The 17,440-nt window shown below is 42.5% G+C and overlaps 1 protein-coding gene across 2 annotated transcripts; it reads right to left on the bottom strand.

Annotated features, from left to right (window-relative positions):
- Window positions 1-1,069: 1,069 nt before the first annotated feature.
- On the bottom strand, window positions 1,070-17,040 carry LOC109905631 (cullin-5). Of its 2 annotated transcripts, none has more exons than XM_020503119.2 (19): window positions 16,937-17,040; window positions 15,770-15,879; window positions 15,562-15,661; window positions 15,157-15,333; window positions 14,816-14,957; window positions 14,552-14,673; window positions 14,386-14,466; window positions 14,180-14,273; window positions 13,949-14,079; window positions 12,001-12,108; window positions 8,127-8,191; window positions 7,682-7,814; window positions 7,247-7,378; window positions 7,022-7,145; window positions 6,709-6,884; window positions 6,405-6,566; window positions 6,121-6,239; window positions 5,537-5,660; window positions 1,070-5,335 (listed from the first exon to the last, which is right to left on the bottom strand). In XM_020503119.2, exons 1-19 carry the CDS (start codon window positions 16,958-16,960, stop codon window positions 5,141-5,143), a joined length of 2,319 nt encoding a protein of 772 aa, XP_020358708.1. In that variant the 5' UTR covers window positions 16,961-17,040; the 3' UTR covers window positions 1,070-5,140. The 2 variants fall into 2 exon arrangements, with proteins under 2 accessions (XP_020358708.1, XP_020358707.1); XM_020503118.2 differs by having other exon boundaries at window positions 14,552-14,697; window positions 16,937-17,039.
- Window positions 17,041-17,440: the final 400 nt, after the last annotated feature.

The following is a 17,440-nucleotide window of genomic DNA, read 5'->3' as shown; positions in this document are numbered from 1 at the left end:
ATTGTGGATCAATGACATGGGGTATCAGTCTACTCAGTGACACTCGGAGAGCATTAGCGTCGTAGCTCTTATTGTGGGACTCTGAAACAACTGTGAATTGAGCCACATTTAAACTCGACACAGTTGTGTTCTGTGGGTGTCACCTAGTAGACTGGTACGCCATTTCATTTCTTCACATTCCAACATTGATAACATTATCTAGTTTAAATATGGCATGATTCCTCCAATTGTAACCGTATGAATCACTTTGAGGTACTTTTATTTTGAAGGCAAACTGCAAATTCCATGATTGTGCCTAATCCTTATTGTGGCTAGCTTCACAACACATAACCCGATCCAGTCGAGCCAGATGAAGTTAGCTGGTTGCTTATAACGTTAGCTTTGGGCAACAGGGTTAAGTAGCTGGCTCGCTATTTATTTTTATGAATTTAAGTTCAATTTCAATAGGCGAACAACAAGTGGCTACCTAGCTAATACTTAATCACAAGGATTCCTAAATCATTGCTAAGAATAATGAAAATGACTGCATTTTCTACTGTTCATTGTTTTCAGGCTGGTTGTAATGGTGCTAGCTAGGTACCAAGCTAAAGCTAGCCCAGAAGTTGCGGTTGAACAAGTAATGCTTTATTACCAACGCGGTATTGTAAACACATCGTTCGTGGCCGGTGTTTGCAGACTTTTGTGTACAGCTTTGACAGTGCTACTTATAGTAGTGGTGGCGCTTGGCTTGCACGTGCAAATTCAGAACACACAACATTCTATAATAGAACTGTGTTACTTGTGTATCTTTTTTGACACACAAAGACCCAAACAGCGTTCCATACATAGGCTAATTCAACTTGAAATATATATATATATCAATGGGCAATCACACTATCTTCTGTTCCATAAAGTTTCTGACTTCTTAAAAGAGGCATTGGTATGCTTCAGGAGGGCTACTATCAAAGTACACTGAGAGGAAGAACAACATTTTGAATTGTGCCTGTCCTACACATGTCTATAGATAGAGATGTACCTGTCTATAGAAAACCATCAGAAGACAAAGGAAACCAAGAGCAGTGGAGATGACTCTCTCTTTACAGTACAGTTTTTATTTGCCAGGAAATAAATTATACAAAAAATAGCTCAAAGTCACAAACCAAAAAATTATAATAATGCAGCACATCTAAGTAGTTGAGTCCAACAGCCAGAATACTCGCATTCAAACAATGTACAGCATTATATCTTTACTCAAAGTAGGGTCACATTAATCTGGTAATGTTATGATTGATAAAACTTAGTTTTCAAGTTTCCACTCAAGGCTCCAGATATGCAAGTAGGGAAGAAGAGGAAGAGATACGGGTCTTATGATTACCCATCTGTTTACCATCATCACAAACACTTAAACACAAACTGAAGCAAGATGTCAGTCTCATAACACAATAAGAGTTGCTCTGACATTTCTGTGCAGCGAAAAACATGAATTGTTACAACAAAAATTGAGTATGTCATTGTTTAATACTGTTTATTTGTTGTTACTCATAAAGTTACCTAAGTTGTGTCATCTTAAAACATTGTTGAACATGGCTAAAATCTAGAGAATAGCTAAGTGTATCAGACGGAGTTACATTAAGTACATTACTCTGATAACATATCTTAAGAATGCGCTAATTGAGTGTGCTAAATTACTAAAATGTAATAACACTTTGCCTACATCCCCAAATGATACCTTATTCCTTATATAGTGCACTACTTTTGAACAGAGCCCTATGGGCCTTGTTCAAAAGTAGTGCACTAAATAGGAAATAGGGTGTCATTTGGGACAAAGACTTCTTCTCTAGGTTGTTTTGATGCAACAACTACAGCAGTGATGCGTAACCATTAATGTCAGATACCAGGGAAGGAAGACATGAAAAAGAAACAACGTTACTAAAACCTGGGCCTGCTGGACACAATGTCATTCAGTGGACGATATCACCACATAAAACTGTCAATAATGATAAACACACACTTTTTATTCACAAAGACAGATATCCTTCAGAGTAACTGTTCTAAAGTTGACGTGGAGGAGAGCCTCTTATTGCCAGTTGACAGGTAGTAGTTATCCACACATGACATTACCCGGTAGAATAAACTATTAACTGTTTTGTCAATAGTCATTGTGTGTACGTGTGTTTCTCATAGGTGTCCTCCACTGTAGAATGGTGGACTATACGGTGCTGCGTAGGTATGTAGTGTGTGTGAAATAAAGCCATGACATCATGATCAAACAATTCATAACTGCTAAATCCCAAGTAATGTTTCCATCATCTGACAATCACTTTGGAATCAATTTAGACACCTCAAGACAATGTGGTTGCATTAAAATCAGAGTGAGAGAAAAGAGGACATTGACACCTAGGTTGCGTCCCAAATGGCACCATATTCCCTACATAGTGCACAACTTTTGACCAGAGCCTTATAGGTCCTGGTCAAAAGTGGTGCACTATATAGGGAATAGGATGCCTTTTGGGGTGCACTGTAATATCCCACAGTACAACATTATCCCAATGCCAGAAGTAAAACTCAAACTAAAAAGAGTAAAAGCGGGATAGTGTTATTAAGTCGTCTCATTCATTTAATCATGTAACATTACTCCAAATCAATAAGTGGCTATGTACACCTAGTAGCCCGCTACAGACCGAACCTATTTATCAAACACTCGCATACAAACACTCGACAGCAACACATTTTTTTTCCTTCTATCATCACCCTCCCCACTCATATCATACTGCAACACACAGTCTTCTGTAAAAGGTTGTGGGTAGGGTACATTAATAGCAACACTGCAGTGCCGTTGCTTTAGCAACATGACCTCATCACAGGAAGTGCTCTAGTAGGAGGGGCTGTCTAGCTATTGCACTGGAGGGATTTTACTGGGGCACCCTATTCCATATATAGGATATCAAATATTTTTCCCTTAGTAGGGAATATATATATATATTTTCCTACACTGCTCAAAAAAACACAATGTAACTCCAAGTCAATCACACTTCTGTGAAATCAAACTGTCCACTTAGGAAGCAACACTGATTGACAATACATCAGGAGACGTGGAGGAGGCCGTAGGAGGGCAACAACCCAGCAGCAGGACCGCTACCTCCGCCTTTGTGCAAGGAGGAGCAGTAGGAGCACTGCCAGAGCCCTGCAAAATGACCTCCAGCAGGCCACAAATGTACATGTGTCTGCTCAAACGGTCAGAAACAGACTCCATGAGGGTGGTATGAGGGCCCGACGTCCACAGGTGGGGGTTGTGCTTACAGCCCAACACCGTGCAGGACGTTTGGCATTTGCCAGAGAACACCAAGATTGGCAAATTCGCCACTGGCGCCCTGTGCTCTTCACAGAGGAAAGCAGGTTCACACTGAGCACGTGACAGTCTGGAGACGCCGTGGAGAACGTTCTGCTGCCTGCAACATCCTCCAGCATGACCGGTTTGGCGGTGGGTCAGTCATGGTGTGGGGTGGTATTTCTTTGGGGGGCTGCATAGCCCTCCATGTGCTCGCCAGAGGTAGCCTGACTGCCATTAGGTACCGAGATGAGATCCTCAGACCCCTTGTGAGACCATATGCTGGTGTGGTTGGCCCTGGGTTCCTCCTAATGCAAGACAATGCTAGACCTCATGTGGCTGCAGTGTGTCAGCAGTTCCTGCAAGAGGAAAGCATTGATGCTATGGACTGGCCCGCCCGTTCCCCAGACCTGAATCCAATTGAGCACATCTGGGACATCATGTCTCGCTCCATCCACCAATGCCATGTTGCACCACAGACTGTCCAGGAGTTGGCGGATGCTTTAGTCCAGGTCTGGGAGGAGATCCCTCAGGAGACCATCCGCCACCTCATCAGGAGCATGCCCAGGTGTTGTAGGGAGGTCATACAGGCACATGGAGGCCACACACACTACTGAGCCTCATTTTGACATTACATCAAAGTTGGATCAGTCTGTAGTGTGGTTTTCCACTTGAATTTTGAGTGTGACTCCAAATCCAGACCTCCATGGGTTGATAAATTTGATTTCCATTGATAATGTGTGATTTTGTTGTCAGCACATTCAACTATGTAAAGAAAAAAGTATTTAATAAGAATATTTCATTCATTCAGATCTAGGATGTGTTATTTTAGTGTTCCCTTTATTTTTTTGAGCAGTGTATATAGGGAACATAAGCTACTTTTTTAACCCATAGAGCTCTGGTCAAAAGTAATGCAGTACCTAGGGAATAGGGTGGCATTTGGGAAGAAACCTGGGTCATGACCAGTCATGACACCCCCTCATGGTCTGACAATAACACACCTGTCATGTCCTGTCCTGCACTGGCTATAGGTGGGGGAGAGAGAAGAATCAAAGATCGCTAGAGAGCTTTGTGACTTCGATCGATTGGATGACGCTGTGCAGCATTTAACGAGAGACACAACACACAAGTGTTCATAGAAATAATGATGAGCATTGAAAAGTAGAATGAAATTGATATATAAAGCCATTCAGACACACTGAAACACAGAAAAGTGCTGATGTTCTCGTTTGTTCTCACCCAGCGACTGGCTGATATGTGAGGAGTCATGATCCTCTCTGAGGGGTGTGGCAGTTGGGGGGGGTGAGATACTCACACACGCACGCGCGATGGGTCCTCAGGTGATTGCAAGACTTCCACAGAGCAACAAGCTGTCAAGGTGCAGACACACATATACATAGACACACACAGTACGTTTGGCAAAATACACTCCTCTCTGTGTCTACTCCATAATGATATAGACCACTAGTCCTCCTGTCTGTCTCTGTGCGGACTGCGTAAGGAGGGTAAGGCAGGGAGAGTTTATTTATTTAATAATGTCTCTACTGTGATACTGAGACTGTCAGTCAGCCCCACTGTCCTCCTGTCCTTCTCCTCCTGGACCCCGAGGGGCACCACAGTCTGAAGACTACACCATCTATCTCATACAGCCAGCCAGCCAACCAACCCTCCAACCAACCCCCCCCCCAGGCCGCAGAGATATTCTCCTTCCTCTTCTTTTGAAACAACCCCTCCTCCTTCCTCCTCTTACTGCATTTCTTCTTCCTTCTGCTGCAGCGAGGGCCCAGCCAGGTCAAGCGGTAGGTAGGTGGTTCCAATCCAGGTAAAGGGGTTCTATGCCATGTAGATAAAGGTGTTGATGTCTGTCTCGTCCCGTTTGATGTATTTGTGTTCGATGAGCCACTCAATCTGTTCCTTGATCATCTTCTTCTGGGGCAGGAACATGTTCTTGAGGATCTCTACCAGTTCTGTCTGTAGCTGAGCGTTACTGATCCTCTTCCTCATCTTCATAATCTGGATGATGGCCTCCTGGAGGGGGGGTGGGTGGGTCAAACAACGTACAGCATTATATATCTTTACTCAATGTCGAGGCACACATTCAACTGGTATTGTTATGATTGTTAAAACCTTGCAGGGTGGAAGGCAGTAGTGCTCCATAAGTCTTTGGGGGGGAAAAAAGTGCTGAAACTTCAGATTCCTCAAGTTGGACCTTTCAATGTGTAAAGTTACCTGGGTTCTTAATATTCTCAGCTGGACGATGCCCTCATTCTCCTCCTCTCTCATTCGCTCTGTGGTCAGCTGCAATCGACCAATCAGATTAATCTTGCCCCTTTTTTGGACCTTGGAGTTTTTACTGAGAAACAGAGACAAAAGAACTCAACATCCGATCAGCCATCACACCTGAAACTGCTCAACATTCCATCCTGGTCCTCAGTAGGAAACCATGACAACAAAGCTTTCATCAACATTCAAACTTCCCCAAAATGAATAATGAGTTAGAATACATACAGTTACATTAACTAAATAGAGCATGAATCAACATGGTAAGCCAAAAGCTGTTGAAGTGAGGTGCAATTAAGGTTGCAAAACACTGCCATATTTCCCAAAAATCCCAGGTTTTCAAGAAATACCTGTGGGAATATTCCTGGATTCAGGATGGAATAAGCAGGAAACTCTGGAATGCTCCAATTAGTACTTCTTTGAAAATGTGAGAATTTGGGGAAAGTTACCAGAGTTTAGCAACCCCAGGTGCATTCAATGCCTTTATTAAGGTCAGTGGGCTAACACAATGTTGTGGGTTCAAAGCTACGTACATGAGAGAGAAGTCCTGGTTGACATAGAACAGGGTGCTGTCTGTGAAGTCTTTAGGGGAGGAGACTGAAGGCTCATAGGACAACACCTGTCTCTTCAGCTTAGGGAACGCTACCAGAGACTAGAGAGGAGACAGCAGAGAGGGAGAAAAAAAGGAGAGGTCATTAGTTTCTTCTCTGTGTATGAATTGTGTTTATATTGGCATGTGTGCTTACATTTTTCAATCCCAGAGAGTGTGAGTGTGTGTGTATAAAGTACCCAGAGTCTGTTTGTGTGTGTTTGTTACCCAGAGTGTGCGTCGTAGCTCAGCATCGGGAAGCTCGGTGGCCAATTTAAGGTTCTCGAAGCTGATTCGCTCCCGCGGCCGCTGGTTCCAGGCAAATAGGACAGCCAGCTGAAAGGTTGTGACCTCCAGGTCATAATGACCCATTTCGTTCTTGAAGGTGATCTAAACACACACACACAAAAACACACACACACAGGGGAGAGGGGGATCACTATGCCGTTGGACATGAGGTGATAGTAATATAATCCATGGAAAAACTACTGAGTGTGTGCGTTTGCTGTGTGTGTGCGCATCTCCCACTCACGATGCCATTGGACATGAGGTGGTGCCAGTGTAGTTTCCTTCCGCTGTGGTTTCTCTTGTAGAAGTCTTCTACCTCTGGGATCAGATCCTCCAGCTCAGTAGGCAGAGACACAAACACCTTCTCACTGCTCCTCGACCAAGCACCCGCATTCAGGATCTTTATATTCACACTGTCAGCTGGAGCGAGACAGAGAGACAGAAACAGAGAGAGACAGAGAAAAAGAGGCAGAGGCACAGAGAGAGAGAGAGAGAATTTGTGTATTACTATGGTACACCAGCTGGTGGAGTATTGTGGCTTAGTTTGTGTTTGTTACCTGGTAAAGCCAGCTTGTTGTGTTTGTGCATCTCCTTGAAGACCTGGTTGAGATCATCCGATACTTTAATGTCCTGGAACATCCTCGCCAGCTTATTCACATAGTCTGCAGGCATCCCCACCTCCTACACGCACACACACAGACCCAGTGGAAAAAACTCAATCAAAAGGGGATATAGATAGATAGAGATAGAGAGAGAGAGAGAGTGTGTGTGTGTGTTCTTACCCTGAGCCACTCCACCATGTTCTCTTCTATTTCGCTGTCGGCTGAGATGTCCAGGATCAGTCTTCTGGTCAGGTGGGCTTTATGGTACCTCATAAACACATCCTTATTCTGAACATACTTCAATACCAGCAACTAGAGAGAGAAGGGAGGGAGGGAGCGAGAACACATCCTTATTCTGAACATACTTCAATACCAGTAACTAGAGAGAGAAGGGAGGGAGGGAGCGAGAACACATCCTTATTCTGAACATACTTCAACACAAGCAACTAGAATAGGTGGTGGTGGTGGGGGTAGAAGACTATGGATGCATCCAATTTCTACGCCCTTCTCTGAAAGTGCACACTTCCCGTCATGGATTTCACAACAGCCAATGCTTACACCAATCCAATGCTTGAGAATCAGGGCTCATTCTACAGTACTAGGGGAGAGTCTCACCACTTCTTTGAGTTTGAGTTCTATCTCCTCTGATGTGAGTTTCTTGCTCAGGGTTGTTTTCCTCAGCAGCATGTCACAGTAGTTAGCTAGCAGCTCTGGACACTTCGACTCTGGCTGGGTCTTCAGACCTACCCTGTAAAGACACACACACAGATTAATAGTACACATAGAAATCTAATTACTAGAACAGGCCTCCACATTCAAGTCTGGCTGCGTCCCAATTCTCCACCCCTTTTCTGAAGTCTACATGTGCACACTTTCCTCCAGCCAATGGTTACACTGATCATGTGCTTTTAAATCCATGATGTGGAGTGTGAAAATGCACCCCTCAGGAAAAGGGTAAAGAATCAGGATGCAGCTCATATTCTGTGATGGGTGGACTAGCAGCCATATTGACCCATAACCAAGGAATATAATATAAACATACAACCCAGGTTTGTCTCACCCTTTCTGTTTGAGTGGCAGCTCCAGTTTAAAAATGGTGGCATCGTTCACCACAGCTTTGTAGGCCTGAAGAGAAACACAGAACTGTCAAACCTCCCGCTATCCCCCCCTTTTTTTCTCCTCCTCCGTCCACCCCCCTTTTCTCTCCACCCCTCCGTTACATCTGCTCTCTTCAACCCTTTACTCTCGCTTAATGTCTCTGCCCTCACATCCCCCGTTTTCTCCTCCATCCCCCCTTCTCTCCACCCCTCCCTTCACCCCCTTTTGTCTCGCTGTATGCATGTACAGTACCAGTCAAACATTTGGACACACCTGCTCTTTCAAGGGTTTTTTATTTTTTCTACATTGTAGAATAATAGTGAAGACGTCAAAACAATGAAGTAACACACATGGAATCATGTAGTAGCCCAAAAAAGTGCTATTTTATATTATATTTTATATTCTTAAAGTAGCCACCCTTTACCTTAATGACAGCTTTGCACACTCTTGGCATTCTCTCAACCAGCTTCATGAGGTTGTCACCTGGAATGCATTTCAATTAACAGGTGTGCCTTGTTAAACGTGAATTTTGTGGAATTTCTGTCCGTCTTAATGCATTTGAACTGATGGTTTCAGATTTCTAAACTTTGAATATTATTAGTCATCAGTTATACTAGAGACAAAAGGGGTGCCATAGTCTAGGGTCTACACCAGAAGTTAATGGGTATCTGTAGGAGTGAATATGGATATGGTAGATGTAGTTAAGCTTGGAATGTACTGAGTGACAGAAAGACGATCACATGTTGGCAGGCACTGATAAGGGTGGAGAGCTGTGGATTAGTGAGGAAGGGGGTCAGGTCAGATTAAGGGAGAAGGAACAGTTTATTGCCGGTATCACTTAATTCCCTGCCTAAAAACAAAGATGTAATGTTTAGCGAGAAGGAGGAGACTCCACCCCAAATTGGGGTGTATATATACCACCACTGGTGGAACCACGTCTTTGTCTTATGTAGCTGTATTGACCCAATGGGTGAATAAAATTGGTTGGAGCTTTCAGTGTCTATTGATGTCTTACTCTGATATTTAGAACCTAACAGAGCCAATCAGTTGTGTTGTGACAAGGTAGGGGTGGTATACAGAAGATAGCCTTATTTGGTAAAAGTCCAAATCCATATTATGGCAAGAACAGCTTAAATAAGTAAAGAGAAATGACAGCCCATCATTACTTTAGGACATGAAGGTCAGTCAATCCGTAATATTTCAAGAACTTTGAAAGTTTCTTCAAGTGCTGTCGCAAAAACCTTGAAGCACTATGATGAAACTGGCTCACATGAGGACCGCCACAGGAAAAGAAGACCCAGAGTTACCTCTGCTGCAGAGGATATGTTCATTAGAGTTACCAGCCAGTGGAGGAGGTGTTAAACCTATTGAAGTCATTACCTGATGGTAAATCTACAGGTTATGGTCTTATGGACAATTTTTTGCTTCACTGTGCTGCTCCCCAGATTGCAGTTCCACTGAGATACATATTTAATTGGTCACTGGAAAAGGGGATGTTTGCAAATGTATGGAAGCATCCGAAACTGTGTCCTATTCCGAAAGACAGCAAAGAACCTATTACTCCTGCTAATAGTCAACCAATTAGTCTACTCCCTACACTCAGTAAGATATTGGAGGGTATTGTGAGTAGACAAATGTGGGAGTACTTGGAAAATAATGATCTGATTACAGCCAATCAGCATGCTTATCGCAAAAACCATTCCACTACCACTGCATTGCTTGACATGAATGATCAGTGGCTCAATGCTATGGATAATGGCAAATTTGTAGGTGTACTATTTTTAGACTTCAGTGCAGCATTTGATTTAGTGGATCATGAAATAATTGACCAAATTAAGGCATTATGGTTTTAAGGAGGTAGCATTGAATTGGGTACAGTCATATCTAACTGACAGGAAACAGTCCACCTATATCAATGGTTCATTTTCTTCTCCTAATGTGTTAAACTGTGGAATACCGCAGGGCAGCTGCATTGGGCCAATTCTTTATTTAATATATACCAACAACCCTATGCCTTGGTTGAAACTCAATCTACAATATTTGCAGATTATACTACAATTTATGCAGCAAGACAATCGGTTCAACAGGCTTTACAATGAGATTTGGAGAATATCAGGAAGTGGGTTTGCCAAAACAAACTTGTTTTAAACACCAAGAAAACCAAAGTTAAGTTGGTCTGTTCAACTAGGAAAAGGCCAAAACAGCATGGGATACAATTAAGTATGGGAGGAGTACAAATTGAAGAAGTGGCAGAAACCAAACTATTGGGAGTGCAGCTAGACAACTGCTTATCATGGTCATCTCAAATAACTAATCTATGTAAAAAAATATATATTAAAACCGCATGCATAATCAGAGGGATAGCTAAATATTTACCAGGAAAAATTATTCAGCAAATAACACAAGCATTAATTGAGAGTTAGGTGAACTACTGTTCGGTGGTCTGGGGAAATGCATCATCAAGTGAAGTTAGGAGACTGCAGAATGCACAGAATAAAGCAGCAAGGATTGTTTTAAGGTGAAGATATGGTTCTTCTGTTGCAGTCATGCGCAGTGTCCTTGGTTGGTCATCAATCGACAAGGTAATTAAAAAAAACATGCTTATTTTATAATATACATCATTTAAAACGGCCAAGTTCTATTCACAACGGTATTCAGTTGGTAAGAGACACATTCTGTAAATACTAGGAATAGATTGGCCACCATCTATGCGTTATCCAGACAGAAAAGAGAAATAGGCATTTTGATTTAGAGCAATACAGAAATGGAATAAATTAACTGAGCAAACTAGAAAACTTTCAATATATAAATGTATATATATATTTTTTTAAATATAGTATATAGAAATGTTGTGGGATTATAGTAGATGAAGAATCAATATTTTTTTTAGATTGAGTATTTATTGGGTCATTATGCATGTTTGTAATAGTGTGTTATATGTGAAAGTGTGTTTGTATTATAAATTGTATTTTAATGTTTAAGGACTCTTGGAAGATTAGTCCAAATGGGGACTAAAAGAGATTCAAATCAAATCAAACCAGCCCAACTAAATGCTTCACAGAGTGCAGGTAACAGACACATCTCAACATCAACTGTTCAGAGGATACTGCATGAATCAGGCTTCATGGTCAAATTGCTACAAAGAAACTAATACTAAAAGACACCAATAAAAAGAAGAGACTTGCTTGGGTCAAAGAACACGAGCAATGGACATTAGACTGGTGGAAATCTGTCCTTTGGTCTGATGAGTCCAAATTTGAGATTTTTGGTTCCAACCGCAGTGTCTTTCTGAGATGGAGAGTAGGTGAACGGATGATCTCCGCATGTGTTGTTCCCACCAAGAAGCATGGAGGTGGTGGTGTGATGGTGCTTTGCTGGTGACACTGTCAGTGATTTATTTAGAATTCAAGGCTATTTGACCAAGAAGGAGAGTGATGGAGTGCTGCATCAGATGACCTGACCTCAACCCAATTGAGATGGTTTGGGAAGTGTTGGACCGCAGAGTGAAGAAAAGCAGCCAATAAGTATTCCGTTTAATTGGGAATTCCTTCAAGATTGTTGGAAAAGCATTCCAGGTGAAGCTGATTGAGAGAATGGCAAGAGTGTGCAAAGCTGTCATGAAGCCAAAGGGTGGCTACTTTGAAGAATCTCAAATATAAATCTATTTTGATTTGTTCAACACTTCTTTGGTTACTACATGATTCTATATGTGTTATTTCATAGTTTTGATGTCTTCACTATTATTCTATAATGTAGAAAATACAAAAAATAAAGAAAAACTCGAATGAGTAGGTGTGTCCAAACCTTTGACTGGTGCTGTATGTGTATGTGTGTACCTTGTCTCTGGCGGTGAGGAATCGAGGGTCATCCTGAAAAGCCTCCTTCACCAGTTTACTGAAACGGTTAAACAATGTCAGCAGCTGCTCCACGTACTTCTCAGAGTCCTACACACCGGAATAAAAAGAGAAACATACAGATATACTGTATGTTACAGATACATTTTGAGTGAGTGTGTGTATATACAGTGGTGCAAAAAGTATTTAGTCAGCCACCAATTAGGCAAGTTCTTCCACTTAAAAAGATGAGAGAGGCCTGTAATTTTCATCATAGGTACACTTCAACTATGACAGACAAAATGAGAAAAAAAATCCAGAAAATCACATTGTAGGATTTTGAATGAATTTATTTGCAAATTATGGTGGAAAATAAGTATTTGGTCAATAACAAAAGTTTCTCAATACTTTGCTAAATACCCTTTGTTGGCAATGACAGAGGTCAAACGTTTTCTGTAAGTCTTCACAAGGTTTTCACACACTGTTGCTGGTATTTTGGCCCATTCCTCCATGCAGATCTCCTCTAGAGCAGTGATGTTTTGGGGCTGTTGCTGGGCAACACAGACTTTCAACTTCCTCCAAAGATGTTCTATGGGGTTGAGATCTGGAGACTGGCTAGGCCACTCCAGGACTTTGAAATGCTTCTTACGAAGCCACTCCTTCGTTGCCCGGGCGGTGTGTTTGGGATCATTGTCATGCTGAAAGACCCAGCCACGTTTCATCTTCAATGCCCTTGCTGATGGAAGGAGGTTTTCACTCAAAATCTCACGATACATGGCCCCATTCATACTTTCCTTTACACAAAGCATGATGTTTCCACCCCATGCTTCACAGTAGGTATGGTGTTCTTCGGATGCAACTCAGCATTCTTTGTCCTCCAAACACGACGAGTTGAGTTTTTACCAAAAAGTTATATTTTGGTTTCATCTGACCATATGACATTCTCCCAATCTTCTTCTGGATCATCCAAATGCTCTCTAGCAAACTTCAGACGGGCCTGAACATGTACTGGCTTAAGCAGGGGGACACGTCTGGCACTGCAGGATTTGAGTCCCTGGCAGCGTAGTGTGTTACTGATGGTAGGCTTTGTTACTTTGGTCCCAGCTCTCTGCAGGTCATTCACTAGGTGTGGTTCTGTGATTTTTGCTCACCGTTCTTGTGATCATTTTGACCCCATGGGGTGAGATCTTGCGTGGAGCCCCAGATCAAGGGAGATTATCAGTAGTCTTGTATGTCTTCCATTTCCTAATAATTGCTCCCACAGTTGATTTCTTCAAACCAAGCTGCTTACCTATTGCAGATTCAGTCTTCCCAGCCTGGTACAGGTCTACAATTTTGTTTCTGGTGTCCTTTGACAGCTCTTTGGTCTTGGCCATAGTGGAGTTTGGAGTGTGACTGTTTGAGGTTGTGGACAGGTGTATTTTATACTGATAACAAGTTCAAACAGGTGCCATTAATATAGGTAACGAGTGGAGGACAGAGGAGCCTCTGTGAGAGCCAGAAATCTTGCTTGTTTGTAGGTGACCAAATACTTATTTTCCACCATAATTTGCAAATAAATGTGATACAATGTGATTTTCTGGATTTTTTTTCTCATTTTGTCTGTCATAGTTAAAGTGTACCTATGATGAAAATTACAGGCCTCTCTCATCTTTTTAAGTGGGAGAACTTGCACAATTGGTGGCTGACTAAATACTTTTTTGCCCCACTGTACATGTTTTACTACACTTACTAGTACCAGAAGTCCTCACAAAAATATTAAACCAACTAAAATTCAGAGAAGTGAAGACATTTTAGGCTTTGGGTTAAAATTAGGGTTAGGTTTAGGCGTTACGGTTAGGTTTAGGAGTTAGGGTTTAAGGAAAATAGGATTTTAAATGGTAATCAATTGTTGGTCCCCAAAAAGTCCTCACAAGTATAGTAAAACATGGCTCTGTGTGTGTGTACATACAGAAGTGATAGTCTCTGCAGCAGCCACCATATCAGCCAGCCCAGCGTTCATGATGTGATCCTCCAGATCTTTCAGCATGGGCTCTATCCCACTAGGAACCTTATCCATCAGGGAAAACATCAGGTGGAGCTCTGCAGGGTGAAGGACATTCACGTCACACAAAGAAGGACCCTCTTCTATAACCGGACCCAAGGTTGGTAGGTAACAGTAGTAATGCAACATGTTACTCACTGTCTGTCTCGTTGCGTTTGATCATGCCGGGACATTCAGCCAGGATGGTTTCTTTAAACGACGTCACCAGAGCGTTCACACAACATTCCATCAGCTGGAGAGAGACAACAGAGACTAACATTGGTCTACATGACATCATCATCTCTTGACTGTGAATATGAGTTTAAACCAGTCTATACAGCCTCATGGGTAAACCGTCTACTCACAGCTTGGACAGAGTTACATTCACGACGAGTCTCAAGGTATCGAACTGCCCTCTTCTCCTCTTCTCTTAGCTTTGTGTCTGCCTGCAAGACACACACACAGTCAGTGAATGTATACACACTCACTGAGAGACATTGTCACAACACACACACAGAGCGCAGTCCTTACATATTTCATGTAGTTCTGGACTCCGTTCTGCTGTAGGTATGATGGGGCCTGTGTTCTGTAGAACCTCTCAGTTGAGTCCAGGTAGGCCTTCTCAAAGTTATCTCTGTAGATCTGGAGCTTGTCTTCAGGGTTAGAGCACAGGTTGACTACAAAACGCAAGCACACACACACACTTTGTCAAAATACCGAAAACATACCATACTTCACAAAAACTTCCCATATAAAATGTGTGGATATTAGCCACTCAGGGTGTATATGTCCTACCGTATGATTCTCGTACTCCTATAACCAGCTGGGAGTCAAAAGCCTCTCCCAGCCTCTCAGCATGAACCAGCTTCATAGCACTGTCCTGAAGACGGCTCTTTATGTTGGAGAAGATTGACTCGTTCCATGTGTCCAACATCAACTAGAGGAGAGGCAGAGGGGGATATACATATATAAATAAGAGAGAGAAAAAGCAGGACAAGACAATTGATGAATAACATCAAAAAGAAGAGCATTGTCCATCTCTCCCCTCCCTACGTACGATGCTGTAGTCTACATTAGACTCATTGTTGCTGCCCTGCCTCTCTCCTTCCTCCTCTCCCTCATTCCCCTCTCCTCACCTTGCGTACAATGCTGTCCTCAACGTTAGACTTCTTGTTGCTGCCCTGCTTCCCCATCAGTGTGATCTCCAGCTGACAGAAGGGTTTGGGCAGGATGTCACACTGCGTGAAGAACTTTCGCCACTCCACAATGTAGGCCTTCAGCAACGCTGTGTCATCCTGGTGACTCAACACACGCTGCCATGGAAACAGGTCAGAGGTTAGGTCAGAGACAGCTTGCATAGGTAGAGGTTAGGATTCAGAGGTTTAAGGGTCAGCCTCTTGCCTACAACTGTTATCACTGTACTGGAAAGGGGTGTGTGTGTGTGTGTATGTGTGTTTGTGCGAAGAATGGCACATTCCAACCTCAAATGGGATTTCAACCATTACCGAAACCCTTCCCCTGTAACCCACTGTTCCACTTACATTCTGAGCTTGTTTGATGAAGTCTAGGATGTCTTCTTTGAGGGCCTGGTGGATCTTAGCTGGGCCCTTATCATCCCACAGACACACAGCATGGACGTCTCTGCAACACAAAATAACAAGCGCGGGGTTTGTGTGTGTGTGCGGTTGCAGTATGTGTGTGTGTCTTCTGTGCAGTTTGGTGTGGTGTGATGCAGTGTGTGTGTCTTACGAGAAGAGGTCAAACCACTGCTGCTTGGTGACAGCCTCCTGTCTCAGCAGCTTGAGAACAATGGGCCTCATCAAGTCCCACTTGTCCTCAAACTGCAAGGAGCCTTTATTCTGGAGAGAGATGATACTACTGTTACTACTCACTACATCTATACTGTTACTACTCAGGGTTGTATTCATTAGTACACACGGTGGGAAATGTTTGGCAACAGAAAATGAAAACAAGCATTTCTATTTGGACAATTTAAAGTAGTCACTCTCTGTTTCGGCCTGTTTGCTTATATTTTGTGCCTAGTGAATATGACCCAGGACTCACTAGAACTACTGTCAAACTGCAATGGGACATTATTCTGGAAAGAAACAAACAATTACTTTTACCACCTGTCACTTAGTATCTCAGACTACAGAGTGCCTTCACTCTGCAGAGAGATGACACCACACACGACCCAGTATCTAGAGCCATTCATTCTGGAGAGAGAAGCGAACAACACTGTTCCTACATACTAACCCATTACCCAGTAATTTGCTTCTGACGCTGTTCTGAATCAAATTGTATGTTTAATAGTAGTTTTCTATTATATTATTTTAAAACATAACGTTACAATGGTTTAGTTCGCTAAAATAAATCCGGCTTCAACTAAAACCTTAGCTACAGACTACATTGGCAACAGTGTAGTTGCACCCAACTTTGATCAATCTGTAGCAGTCAAGACTGTATGTACAGTTTGCTGTGCTGGAGAACTGACAAACAGAACTAATGTAATGTTAGCTTGCCAATTCAGCTGATTGTTCCAACACCTGCACAAGCCTTTGCATATTCTCTTACAGTTTGATGTGGACAGACAACCGTTACTACAATGAACTGTGAATTATATTATTGATTAACTATCAATTTAAAAGACGAAATGCTTATGCCGGTGACAACTGTATTGCACGTTAGGCAGATGGCTGGTTAGCTAAATTATCTTAGCATCCCTTGCTAGCTAACTAGCAAGAGAGACCTTTCTGTTGCCTTAAATGCAACAACAACAAAAAACTGTCACACAGTGTTCGTGGTCAGGTTTGTTTTTAACTCATTCATGAACTTATTTACATCCAGACTATGGGCATTGGGAGCATAATTACGTGTTCAATTCCAGGTAAAATGTTGAAGTGAAGAGGCTCTTACCTTTAACAAATTAGACGTCGCCATGTTTCCTCCAACTTGTGCCCTCCTCGCGCAGTCTCGCGAGAGTATGGTTGGAGGGAATTGGGTAACGTAGCTACTGACTTAAAAATAAACAGAGATAAAGGCTAGATATTTGTCCAGTTTACAGTATTGTGTCATTACATTTTCACTGCCCTTGTTATGTGCTGCTCTTTGTCTACTAAATGCACATAAGACACTGCACCAACTAGGATATTGCAGGTGTTGGAAGGTAAATACAGTAGGCCACTGGGCTGGGCCAGTGCTAAACTTAGCTGCCGTGGACTTGACTGCCATGGAACCACTGAGTTCTATTAAAGGTCATTGCATGGTATGTACAGTAGCTATGTGACTTGGAGACAAGCAAGTAACATAGAGAAGGGATATGCAACACAGCCTTCCTCCTTCCTCTTTTTTCCTTCCTTTATTCATTCAAGCCTTTCCTCCCACTTTCCTTCCTTGGGTAGAGTAATTACCTGGCTGAAA

This window comes from Oncorhynchus kisutch, linkage group LG15 (assembly GCF_002021735.2).
Source record: "Oncorhynchus kisutch isolate 150728-3 linkage group LG15, Okis_V2, whole genome shotgun sequence".
Lineage (NCBI taxonomy): Eukaryota > Metazoa > Chordata > Actinopteri > Salmoniformes > Salmonidae > Oncorhynchus > Oncorhynchus kisutch.
Note: the sequence above shows the minus strand (reverse complement) of the source record. Positions and strands in the feature narration are given on the sequence as shown.